Source organism: Lineus longissimus, chromosome 13, assembly GCF_910592395.1.
Source record: "Lineus longissimus chromosome 13, tnLinLong1.2, whole genome shotgun sequence".
Lineage (NCBI taxonomy): Eukaryota > Metazoa > Nemertea > Pilidiophora > Heteronemertea > Lineidae > Lineus > Lineus longissimus.
The window spans coordinates 2,134,849-2,146,973 of NC_088320.1; the positions used below are offsets into that span (position 1 = coordinate 2,134,849).

The following is a 12,125-nucleotide window of genomic DNA, read 5'->3' on the forward strand; positions in this document are numbered from 1 at the left end:
CTTCCCATATTTCTGTATCGGCCATAGAATCTCCTACGTTCATCCACTGACCAGCAAGCTTGTGGGCAGCCTTCTCGATGAACTTTGAAGGACTGATGATTCCTCTAGGCCTGTTGTGGTTGGCATCTATTGAAGATACTTGTCTCCCATTCAACTGGGCCATTGCCAAACGACGACTTGTCAAGTTTAGTCTTGCCGGTGTCTAAAGCAGAAAGCCATTCTAGCTAGTGGAAGGTATTTCCTTTGACCAAAGTGAGTCGACTCGGTGGAAGATACATGTACAGAGGCAATACCGCTGGAAGTTCAATAATGTCCAAACGTTGAACCCACATTGACTCGATTGTCTACATGATAGAGAAAGCAAAACTTAATCAAGTTTAATTACTTAAGTAACGTTTTATTCTGTAATCATATTGATTACTATCACAACCTTCTCACCTACAAGGCCTACCAAGCACACATAAGATGTCATTGTAGAAGGTTCCGCCTCGCAGGTTCTCGACACTAGATATTCAACTGTCTGACTGAGAAAAATATAGCATTTGCCTTTGAACCTTCCCTCTATTTAAGAACTCGTGTAGGGCGAAGCCAGTATCTTCCCTCTATTCGGGATATTTTGCAGGGCAAAGCCAGTTATAGCCCTCAACAGCTTGAATAATTCCCGAGAACACTAGTATTGATAATCAACTCGATCAGGTCAATACCTCGACTCCAGTTAATGTTATCAACACAGTATGTTCAAACTGTGCAGTCCGGCTGTCATCGACTGTCACAGCTGTCCAACCATCGTCCAAAATTTTGTACGTATCAGCACCTTCTGAAAGACATGGTTCTGAAATGGAAATGTAACCATGTTAAATTTCCAAAGAAGTTGTGTATGTACAGGTTGTTACTAGTTCCAAAGTTGAATAGATCTGATATGATTAAGCAATGATATTGAGAAGACCAAAATCCTATCACTACTACTTTCATTGCAGGATGCTGTTTTTAGTGTCCTCAATAGTGAGGCATCCACTAACGGATTCTTTTGTATTTGCGACCTACCTATAGTGAATGTCATTCCTGGTGCCATGACTTGTTTTTTCTCTGGGGTATATGCTGAAAAAAGGACACTGGCATGTTACAGGTTTGTCAACATTTAGAAAAGAAGATTGCTTCCAAGAATTTGAAAGAGAAACTACAAATTTTGGGGACAGAAGTCTTAATCAGACAGGAACCAACCCCTGTGTGCTTTTATCTGTAAAGTTCTACGATATTATAGAACAGAAACAGTGTTTTCCTAATGCAAACATGGGGAGCCTCATGGCCTAGTGGTTTACACTGCTGGCCACCACGCAATAGGGCCCGGGTTCGATCCCGGGGAGAACCCAGGATCGTATGTCTGGATGAACCGGCATGGCTTTCAAGGAACTAAAATTCCTGGCTCTTCACAGTCCTTCGAATGAGACTCAAAACCGAGGTTCCTTGTACCTGGTGTCTATGCCAGGGCAAGCTAAGACCACACCAAGTGAGAAACATGAGTAGCTTGCGTGGACTCTATCTCTCAAAGTCGGACCACTTCGCTCCGCATGCACACAGCACCATATGATCAATTACGTCCCGAAAGGAACCCGATCATTATAAGGATGAAGATGAAGATGAAGAAACATGTATGTGAGTAGTAGTCACTTACCACAGTGAATGACATCAGGAGGTCCATGGAAGTAACTTCCTATTCCATGCCCACACAGATTTGGCATGACTGCAAACTTGTTACCACCTCTTAAAATCTTACTGGAATATAGATTAGGCCATGGGAATTATTAATCCTGTTTACCGTCCACCTCCCGCATGGGTTCTGAGCGAACATGAAATATTTTCATTATTTTTTTTTAAATCTATTTATTTTACTGTTGCCACCATTTTTTTATTTAAATAATCTTTCCAGTGGTTCATCATTACCTTAAATGATTGAAAAACACAATAAAAACTTGGCAGGGTAGGCTCTTTATCATAATAATGACATTTTTTCAATGCCTCATGTTGATGACCGACCTGATTTCCATTTACTGGAACTTGCTGAATCGCGTGTTTTGACCAGTAAATCAGACTGTAAACCGATAATGAATAATGAAAAATGAAAAAAAGCCTCATCATCTTTTTAAATCACTCGGACGGTAAACAGGATTAATCATTCCTATGGCCTTAGAAGAGTTTGAGAATGATTTTCAAGAGCTGTATAAGAAACTGTTCCGGATCAAGAGTTGTCTGTCAATATGCTATTGCGAGGTGGTTTTGAATCCTGCTACGTTCTAGGGGACGCTTTACTTGAAGACATTTGGACTTAACAACTCTATATGATTTATCCGTGTATTACCTTATTTCATTTCCAATCTCAGCAAAATCAACTCCTGGTCCACACAGTTTGATTGCCTCGTCCCTACAGTACTTCGTCAATCTAATCAGGTCCCGACCTCTTTTGTCCACCTCACCAACAGTGTAGGTTTCAGAGCAGTCACCGTGGAAACCTCCAGTGTAAACCTGAATAACAAGGCCTTGTTCAGATCGATTCTTTCAGTGAAACATTGATTACACAAATAGCAATATTCCGACAACACCAACAAATTGATATTTATGGTTGATCCCCTTACACCCCACCAAACATACCTACCGTGACATCTATGTTAATGACATCCCCATCCTTCAGTGCCCTGTCGTCTGGAATGCCATGGACGGCCACATTGTTGACAGATGTACACACAGACTTTGGAAATCCCTTGTATTGTAAAGGTGAGGGGTAACAGTTGTTGTTAGTACATGTCTGATGGACAATTTTATCTATTTCATCAGTTGTTATGCCAATCTAAAAGAAGAAACGAAACTAAATATGCCAATGTTGTACTAAGGTCAAAATGTACAGCTCAATTCGCTGTATTTCTCATCTCTAAGACTAAGGAAAGAAGACTGAAAATGTGTCTCTAAGTAGGTTGAAATGTATATCAATGATGACAAACCATAAAAGACTGTGGAGTCAAACAGAACCTACAATACAAGCGAGGACTATTTTGGCTATCAGAACCTGAGGACGTTTGGCATGAAGCCCCTCTTCTTGACTGGTAAACTCTACCTTGAGATGAGATGCTGCAGTATTTAAAACAGTCCGTGCCATCCGACAGGCATGTCGCATTCCTTCGACCTGCTCTTTACTCTTCACTTCAATCTCGGACAGGGTGGGGTATTTTTTCTCTGTCACATACGGAGGTCTTTGTATATGCGACGGCACTGACAGCACTGGGGAGACCCGACCAGGATGTACCACACTGTAAGGAGTCTTATTCATGGTATCCAAAGATGTCCAAGAAAATATAAGTCTTTTCAAGTGTTTGTGAGGAAACCAAAGGGGGCCGGGTGAGCAGATGCGCTTTAACATCTTGCAGCCTACTGAGCCCAGATGAGTCTTGAATCTTCCAGTTGCTGAAATGAGAAATTCATGTCTTGATTGCAAAGTAAGGGTCAATAAACACCAAACTTCAAACAAATTCGATTCCACATTTTTCGCAGAACGATTTTGAAGTTGTATGACAGAAGTACTCGTAAACCACTGCTGCCATCTATGGTCAATGGTTAAATCACACCCAGTTATGAACCCAGTTACCCGGTGTTCCCGATAGTGGCGCCACTGTCAAATCGTCAAGTATGTTGAGTCACACATCAGTGGCAGGATCTTTACCCCCATGATGCTGTGCTGTGCTTTGGTGGCAAGATGATTAAATGAAAGTGCCCAGACTCAGCATCACCTCGTGGTGTAATAAAAATATGTGTTGCTGTGTATGGCTCATCAAACAAAAACAAAACATGCATCCCAGATGTCTTTGATGTGGCACACATAGGAGTATCAATCTACGTGTCCTTGATATACACAAGTGTCTTTGCTTTGGTCTGTCTTTATTTGCGGTAATAACCGCCCATACTAAAGCCCAGTTGTGGCTGCAGACATAGAAAAACGAATTATATACATGACACCTGTTTGAATATCAAATCATTTTTACACCTGTCGACCACAATACAGGGGACTACTGAATCGAATTATATTTGCAGCAACACACATCCCTTTTTGAATCAAAATTATGTTGTTGAGGGGCACTATAAAATCGAAATTAAATGAATGCGGGCGCGTAATTGCCAGGGAAAGCCCGCTACTTGCTCCAATATAAATGGCTCTGCAAGTGGTATGTTCCCAGACCTGGTAAGTTCATGAACATCATTATGTCTGCTATCTACTGAACACTCCAATCTTCCAATCATCGTTGGTTCGTTACCCGTTACGATCACATCGGTTGTGACCTTTGGCACCTCACTTTATTTTTCCTCCTTCGTCGCGGCCATTGGTTCAAGTCACGTGACCTTCTTGAGAAAGTGTGTCAACCGTCTCAACCATCATGTTCATGTCTTCGGGTCACAATTTCTAACAAAACATTTCATGCTCGATCAATGATAAGTATATGATGTGTACAATGTATACCAGGAAGTTATGACCGTTAACCATTGGCCGTAATTTCCAATGGTAGGCCTACACATAGACCACTTGGATTCGCAGTGAGTGAGAAAGTGTTTGATGCAGTTGTTTACCAACCTGACAGTAAAGTCTGGTTGGACAATGCTGAGAGTTCAGAAGCTGGTCACGTGCTATATTTATCACCAGCTAATTAAAAGTCTGATTGACAAGTCTCGTCTCATTATCGCCCAGTTATGGAAACATAGACAGATTGTTCATATCAGTATGACTCTACTGAGCCTGGTGGTCCTGGGACTGGTCGGCGGGTCTTTGGGAGGAGTGTCCCCCGAGAGCACTACTGCAAGCGGAACCCCGCGCAACTTGAGAGAAATCTTCATTGGAAGATGTATGTTCTACCAGGAGGTGGTCAACCCGGAAGCCTTTAGGAATGGGTAAGTCATAATATCATGTAGATCTGTAGAAATTCAGCGTAGATTTAGAGCCATTCTGAGATCAGGCTTTTTTTACTCCTCCATCATATCAAATTCGACAGATGGAGTATATTGGAAACAAGTGGTTCATGCCAGGGTGATTAGAGCTAGCCTTACAAAAGTAGATTGTCTGTTGCGGCTACCCAGTGGGAAGGGTGGCATCGCCGCGACGAACCGTTCTGCAACTCCTGGAGGAGGAATACCTACGCACAACGCCGATAGATCGGCATGCGGTAAAGAGGGTATGAGGGGAAAACAGGGCTGGGCATCTTCAAAGAGCCAAGACGACTCATCTTGACCCTCAATGTATTGACATTGCTCAGCTTCCAGACAACGCGCAGAGGCTACGGAGGCATTACCGCTGGAATTTCAGTATGAGACGACTGACCAACTGGAAAACGCGCCCTTGCTGTTCTAATTACAATTCGTCCATGTCAAATTGTATACTTTCAGAAAGGAGAAGAATTGCACGTCATTGTGGCTGAAGTTTTCGCAAGCATGGGTGGGAAAGGACCCGTGTCAAGTCCTTCCCAGCAGTTACGCTGCTTTTGTCAAAGAGGCATACCATGACTTACGCTCCGACAAAGTACGCCATGCACCTCTATACTCTGATGGTAGACGTGTGATTTTTCACCGTCAACTCAGTCTAAGAAAACACTCGCGGTGGGTCGGCCTCGTCCCTTACCATAAGGAGATCCAAGAGGATGACGCAATGGACTGCCCCGGTAGTCTCTTCAAGATCGGGTAGTGAATTTATCAAAAAGACAGAAACGCCGTTACGGGGCAATCTGCATTTTCTCCTGCATGTTGAAACACTTAAGGAAGGTTCTTTTTCATACATACATTCACTGGTTTCTTTTTTCGGAAGAACCTTTGAAAGACACTTGAGTAAAAAGTTCATGTCTATTCTAGACCCCTTATTTCAGATTTCTTTGAAAGAGATACCGACGTTCTTTTGTTTTTTTTCCTTTTAGGCGTGTCTGTGGAGTAACCTATACTCTTTCGTCACGGATTATGCCAAACGAGGAAAGAGAGTTTTTCACCTTGCTCTGACGTTGTCAGGTACGAACCCAATCTCGAAAGCAAGACATCGATTTGTCCATTTTATGGTGTACTTCAGGATTGGATTCTTTAGGCCTGGGCCCGCTTTCCAAACGCAGTTTTTTCTTTCTATTATTCTCGCTGCGAGATATCAAGCTTAACAAGTTTGTGTTGTTTTCAAGGATACCTTGGCGACCAAATCGTTTGGTGCGGCTCTACCACTGGCGAAGGTATAAACTATGATAACCGTTGTCCTGGCGAAAACACGACCACCTGTCCTCAGGAGGCGGTGAATTCTTTCTGGAGGGAGGTCTCCGTAAAGGTACACTTCCTTCAGTCATGTCCAGAGTAACTTGTCTTCCGCGCTTTACATCAAAAATATGGTTGTCATGAGTCAAGTCACTGTCATCAATCAGAGTGGAGGTTAGTAAAAACCGCGAAGTCGGCATTGGTCATCCTGAACCTCATGGTCTTTACCCCTTTATATGCAGCCAGGGTAATGCAAAAACCTCGGTGGTCTTTCGAATGGTGAACTACATGTCGGATTTTTTTTGTTTTCAGTACGCAGCCAATCTAAACGGAACAGTCAAGGTTTTCTTGGACGGTAGCGGGCCACAGCCACCATACAACCCCAACAGGTAAAATCTGGTATTAGAATCGGTGTAACAGAAACGCATGCGAGAGAGGGCAAACACTGTGTGGTTGATCTCGATTCTGAATGTCGTCTCATCAAGGCTTACTTTTCTGCACTTCGATGTTCAGACGGCATGACTTAGCTTCCAAAACTGAAACAAAACGCCACAGCCACTCACCCTTGACTACAGATAGGCCTATTATTTACTTTCAGGGTTGTGTCAATAGTATTATATGCGGTGGACACTGTCATTACCTACAGCGTCTAGCCCTTTTAAAGGGACACCATAGGCAGAAGATGAGCATGCACATCGATGTTACGCGGGGCTACACACTTATTCCTGTTTCAGCATACTCGGTGCTGACGAAATCCCACAACTTGAGCCCCCGAGGGTGAAATTGGTCGACATCATCGTCACCCATGCCATCGGGCAGAGTGCAAGGGAAACGTGTGAAAAAGGTTCATCCATAGATACGCTCAAGGCACAGCTGAACGCGAGGAAACTAGAGTGGACTTGCCACGACAACCCTCCGTAGGTCTCTCAGCCTATCGTTTAATTGAATGTGTCCAATGTCTTATCAGAATAGCTTTAGAAACTAATAAATCTGGAGATATTGAACCGATGGTAACCTGCAGCATGAGGCCGAAGAAGACCAGCCGTGCTCACCGATGTCTAAAAATTATGCTTATGTTTTTCAGGTCCGTTCAACATTACTTCTGCATTGACCAACCGAATGACAAGAAATGCAAATTTGCTTCCAGCATCAACAGTTCTACGAGCTTATCAATGCCTTCTTCATATCAGGTCGTCAGTTTCATGGTGCTCGTACTCACCATTTTTGGCTGATGAAATAGGCATTTTGAGACTTTCTCAATCTCAATACTTGACTTGCCAAACTCAGCTCGACGCCGAACTGCAGCGCCACTCGCGGACAAAGATAGAACAACTCGACATTTTTTTCACCGGTTTTCTCGCTGCGCATGCGTACCAGCGGAAATCAACAAAAGATGACCCTGGTACGCATGTGCAGCAAGAAAACCGGTGAAAAAAATGTTGAGTTGTTCTATCTTTGTCCGCGAGTGGCGCTGCAGTTCGGCGTCGAGCTGAGTTTGGCAAGTCAAGTATTGCAGGTCGCGGATAGGTTTTAAACTGAAACTGGTCTATCTGAAAGTTAGGTGTTACTGTAATGCCTATCCGCGAACTTATTTAGAGGTGTTATCGATGGATAAAGTCCCCGATCATCACCTTTTTGTTCATGAACTCGGCGCCGTGGATTCCTTTCTATTGAGAGGACGGAACGCCGTCTATTGGCGACGTCAAGAGTCAGCGAGGAAAAGAGGATGACAATTATCACGATCTTGTTTTTAATATCTTTATTGAACAATAGATTATAAAGAGTAGAATTTACAATAGGAGCCGCTTGTTGACAAAGTCAAGACACTTATTGGCCGTTACTTCATGCAGTTAGGTCCAATCAACTTAACGCCACGTTAAAAGACATCATCAACGGGCTAATGCAGTCTTGGATAATGAACGGACACCAATGATGAAATGTACAAACAACCACTGATTGTGAAACTTTCAATTTTACATTTCATATGTTTAGGACAAATTCAAATGTTCAACTTGAACTGGTATCTCACTAATAGGTTTTACAAAAATATATTTCTAACAAAAAGTTATGAAGGTACTACATGTGTGAACAGGTGGCGCTCCAGTTTGGTAGGAGTCGTATCCTGGTGTAGCAGAATGGAATGACCACTGGAAAACGTGTCCGTCCCTTTTGGTTGGTGACGTTGGGTTAAGGTATGGTTCCACTGAGACTTGGCCCAGAGTTATTTTTCGTCTGGAAGTTTTTTCACGGAGGGAAGAGTTGTTCCATGACCCTGAAAATGAAACAAGATACATCGATATTATAGGGAGCGTCTCAGAAGCTTGATTGTTCCCCTGTGCATTTCTTGCATGCCACTACGATTCTGCACAAATTGCAGTTATAACCCTGGGGTATCGATCCGAAGAGCGTTGTCTCAAAGCTGAGCGATGTCAATATATTTGAGGGTCAAGATGGGAGAGACGTTTCGTTAGCCTGCTCTGGATATACGATCATATGCATGGTGCAATTGGATCTGAGTCGTATTTTGTTACACAAGTTCTGCATCCTACCTGCTTAAACTGGGCACTGCCACTTCGTCATTCTGAAGACTGGCACTAATCATTCTCGCTTTCACACCTCATGGGCCGCGGGGTCAGTCACCTCTGAAATCATGAGACTGATCAAGTTAATGGTCGAATTCAGGAATACAAGATCAAGATTTCCTTCCAATGCATTTTCAGTGAGACTTACCTTTCACTTGAACAATCGCAACGTGAATTAAGACTATAGAGACCTGCCACTTAAGTTTTCCTGGCAATATGGTCCACCAGAATAGCACCAGGTAGCATACTGTCTTTATTATCCCTTTAAAGGCACTATGGCAAACTTCAATCTCCAAATCACATCAAAGTATGTTGGATCAAACACCGACACGGGTCTCCTAATTATCATGATCATATACGTTATCAAATAATAACATGTCGCCTTCTTTTCGACGAAACCGAGACTGAATTATTCACATTGTGTTCAACTGCGTTAATTTCGCAGTCAATGCATTAGTTACCAACGTATGCCTTAGAGGGGGCAGAATGGTACTGTTTAGACAAGAAGTCTCTCCAACAGCCCCAGGAATATTGGATAGAACGTCACTGTACTGGGTCCCAGTAACAAATATTGACATAAAGACATATGATGTTGTTCTGGGACTTATGTAAGATTAGTTCTCTCCGCCAAACCCAAGACTGAAGGATTAAAATCTTGTGTTTATAGGCTAACAAATGCAAACACTTCCAAGTGAACCCCCTACAAGAGAAGAGTGGCTCTTCTTCTCTCCGACTTTGACACCCTACTGCGAACATATCAATAGATCAGCCAGCGGTCCTTGGTGTCGCCGCGTGGGTTACGTCCAGTGAAATTGTTTGCAAAGGTCAGGGAACCACGATCTGACATCCATAACCAGCGTATCCCCTTTTCATGCCAGTTACAGTCGGGTGCTACACCACAGTCGGGATAGTGGCCGCCAAATGAATGGTTGTTGAATTTAAAATCATGAAATCATGAGACAGATCAAGCTAAAGGTCAAACTCAGGAACGCAAAGATCAAGATTTCCTTTCAATAAGTTTTCAGCAAGACTTACCTTTCACTTGGACAATCGTATAGAGACCTGCCACTTACTTTTTCCTGGCAATATGGTCCATCAGAATAGCGCCAGGTAGCATACTAATGCTGTCTTTATTATTCTATCAAAGGCACTATGGCAAACTTCCATCTCCAATCACATCAAAGTATGTTGGATCAAACACCCATACAGGGTCTCCTAATTATCATGATCATATTCATTATCAAATAATAACATATTGCCCTGTTTTCGGCGAAACCGAGACTGAATTATTCACATTGTGTTCAACTGCGTTCATTTCGCAGTCAATGCATTAGTTACCAATGCATGCCTTAGAGGGGGCAGAAAGGCACTGTTTAAACAAGAAGTCTCATCAACAGCCTCAAAGAATATTGGATAGAACGGCACTATACTGGGTCCCAGTAATAAATATTGCCATAAAGACATATGATATTGTTCTGGGACTTATGTAAGATTAGTTCTCTCCGCCAAACCCAAGACTGAAGGATTAAAATCTTGTGTTTATAGGCTAACAAATGCAAACACTTCCAAGTGAACCCCCTACAAGAGAAGAGTGGCTCTTCTTCTCTCCGACTTTGACACCCTACTGCGAACATATCAATAGATCAGCCAGTGGTCCTTGGTGTCGCCGCGTGGGTTACGTCCAGTGAAATTGTTTGCAAAGGTCAGGGAACCACGATCTGACATCCATAACCAGCGTATCCCCTTTTCATGCCAGTTACAGTCGGGTGCTACACCACAGTCGGGATAGTGGCCGCCAAATGAATCGTTGTTGAATTTAAAACTGTTAACTGTCTACGTCAATTTACATATAATTAGACAAACCTTCATGAATTCAGAGGAGTTTCACATCACAGGATAGAACAGCAGTGATGGCATCTCGCAGATTTAACATGATCACTTCCATCTTCACCATCATGACTTGGACGTGCGCCTTTAGTTTCTTTGAGCAAATGGTATTTGATTAGGGATGGCAATTAAAATTGCCGTTGAACATGTACATGAAGTACAGTGATGTACATAATTCACACAGATCTGGCTTGAAATTTCAAACTGCGCAGTTCATTCCCGCCTTGATTGTATGGCTATTTCTACAATATAAACCCTTTGAAACCGATCCATATCTTTATCAGGAATAGATACTGTGCCTTACCTTCTGCTGCAGCCGTTTTGATTTGTTCCGGAAAATTTGAAGCCATTTTAACGTTTGAAATCGGAAAAAGTGTTCCCGCGATGTCCTCCTCAGCTCACACACCAACCGACTGGCGTTCAAATCAACCGCGACCGATCATGACCAAAGACAATACATTTGACGTCATACATCCGAGGCCCCCCTTGAACCAGGCCGGCTAGCAGTTATCTGCTCTAGAGAGTCCTTTGTTCTTTCAATTGATCAATTATGACAGGCATTGTCATAATGTGGGCTTGGCTTAAGCATACATACTTGTACATGTACATTATGCCGAGCTGTGGAAATGCATTAGGCAGGTTTCGTAAGCCAACGGACGACGTAAATGCATTTTATCGACGATTTTTTATCATTTCCCCAATTCCTCCTACAACCAAGCATACAACATGGTTCATAGGGTCCTTGCCTGTGGCGTCTTTTTAGAGTTGTCCACTAAACACTCCTGTCTCCTTGGTAAAACTTGGTGAGAAAAATGAGTGATCCTTAATCCAATCTTGCCAGAGTGAGCAGTCCTTCTCGATGGATTAGGAAGCTTCAGTACCATAGCAACAGCATAACAAGTATTTGACGGAGTGCAGCCTCGACATACAGACAGTGGGGATGGTCATCAGATACTTTGAGAAGGACTTTGTGACGATGTGCTTCAAAAGCAAACGAGGACTGACAACGAATTTGAGGGCTTCTTTCCAAATTTACACTGTAGACAGATTGATCAAATAAAGTATTTTATGTCGATATTGATGTCTTTTTGGTGGCACGTTCTGCATGAGAGAAAGGACTTTGGGAGGATTCACCAGTCTTCTAAGATGACTGTGGTCCCAAGTTGTCCTCAATCACACTGAGGGACCTTATTTCCTTTCACACCTTCTGCAGATGTCAGTTGACGCCGATGCTCTGGTACCGAAGTGTAAAAGACCCCGTTAACTAGCATTGAGTCAATTGATAAATATTACATCCATGTGAGGTGCATCAATATATAAAAACGCCCCGCGTAAATGTCCCTTCATTGTCAGATCACTTATCGTTACATTCAGGTGACAACGACATGCATGAGGGGTAGT

The 12,125-nt window shown here is 42.9% G+C and overlaps 2 protein-coding genes and 1 long non-coding RNA gene across 3 annotated transcripts; 1 reads left to right on the plus strand and 2 right to left on the minus strand.

Moving 5' to 3' along the window:
* Nucleotides 1–400: 400 nt before the first annotated feature.
* Nucleotides 401–4,364, minus strand: LOC135497981 (methionine aminopeptidase 1D, mitochondrial-like). Its single transcript, XM_064788085.1, has 7 exons — nucleotides 4,223–4,364; nucleotides 3,107–3,453; nucleotides 2,651–2,842; nucleotides 2,357–2,520; nucleotides 1,673–1,773; nucleotides 1,045–1,098; nucleotides 401–832 (listed from the first exon to the last, which is right to left on the minus strand). The coding sequence occupies exons 1-7, from the start codon at nucleotides 4,242–4,244 to the stop codon at nucleotides 693–695; spliced, it is 1,020 nt and encodes a 339-aa protein (XP_064644155.1). The 5' UTR covers nucleotides 4,245–4,364; the 3' UTR covers nucleotides 401–692.
* Nucleotides 4,365–4,462: 98 nt separating this feature from the next.
* LOC135498056 (ADP-ribosyl cyclase/cyclic ADP-ribose hydrolase-like) lies at nucleotides 4,463–7,568 on the plus strand. Its single transcript, XM_064788206.1, has 7 exons — nucleotides 4,463–4,926; nucleotides 5,419–5,551; nucleotides 5,940–6,027; nucleotides 6,189–6,328; nucleotides 6,568–6,644; nucleotides 6,990–7,172; nucleotides 7,340–7,568. The coding sequence occupies exons 1-7, from the start codon at nucleotides 4,595–4,597 to the stop codon at nucleotides 7,485–7,487; spliced, it is 1,101 nt and encodes a 366-aa protein (XP_064644276.1). The 5' UTR covers nucleotides 4,463–4,594; the 3' UTR covers nucleotides 7,488–7,568.
* An 845-nt stretch (nucleotides 7,569–8,413) lies between these two features.
* Nucleotides 8,414–11,150, minus strand: LOC135497837 (uncharacterized). The gene is made up of 3 exons (XR_010448961.1): nucleotides 11,029–11,150; nucleotides 8,805–8,897; nucleotides 8,414–8,527 (listed from the first exon to the last, which is right to left on the minus strand). It is a non-coding gene; the product is annotated as an uncharacterized LOC135497837 (long non-coding RNA).
* Between the last annotated feature and the right edge of the window lie 975 nt (nucleotides 11,151–12,125).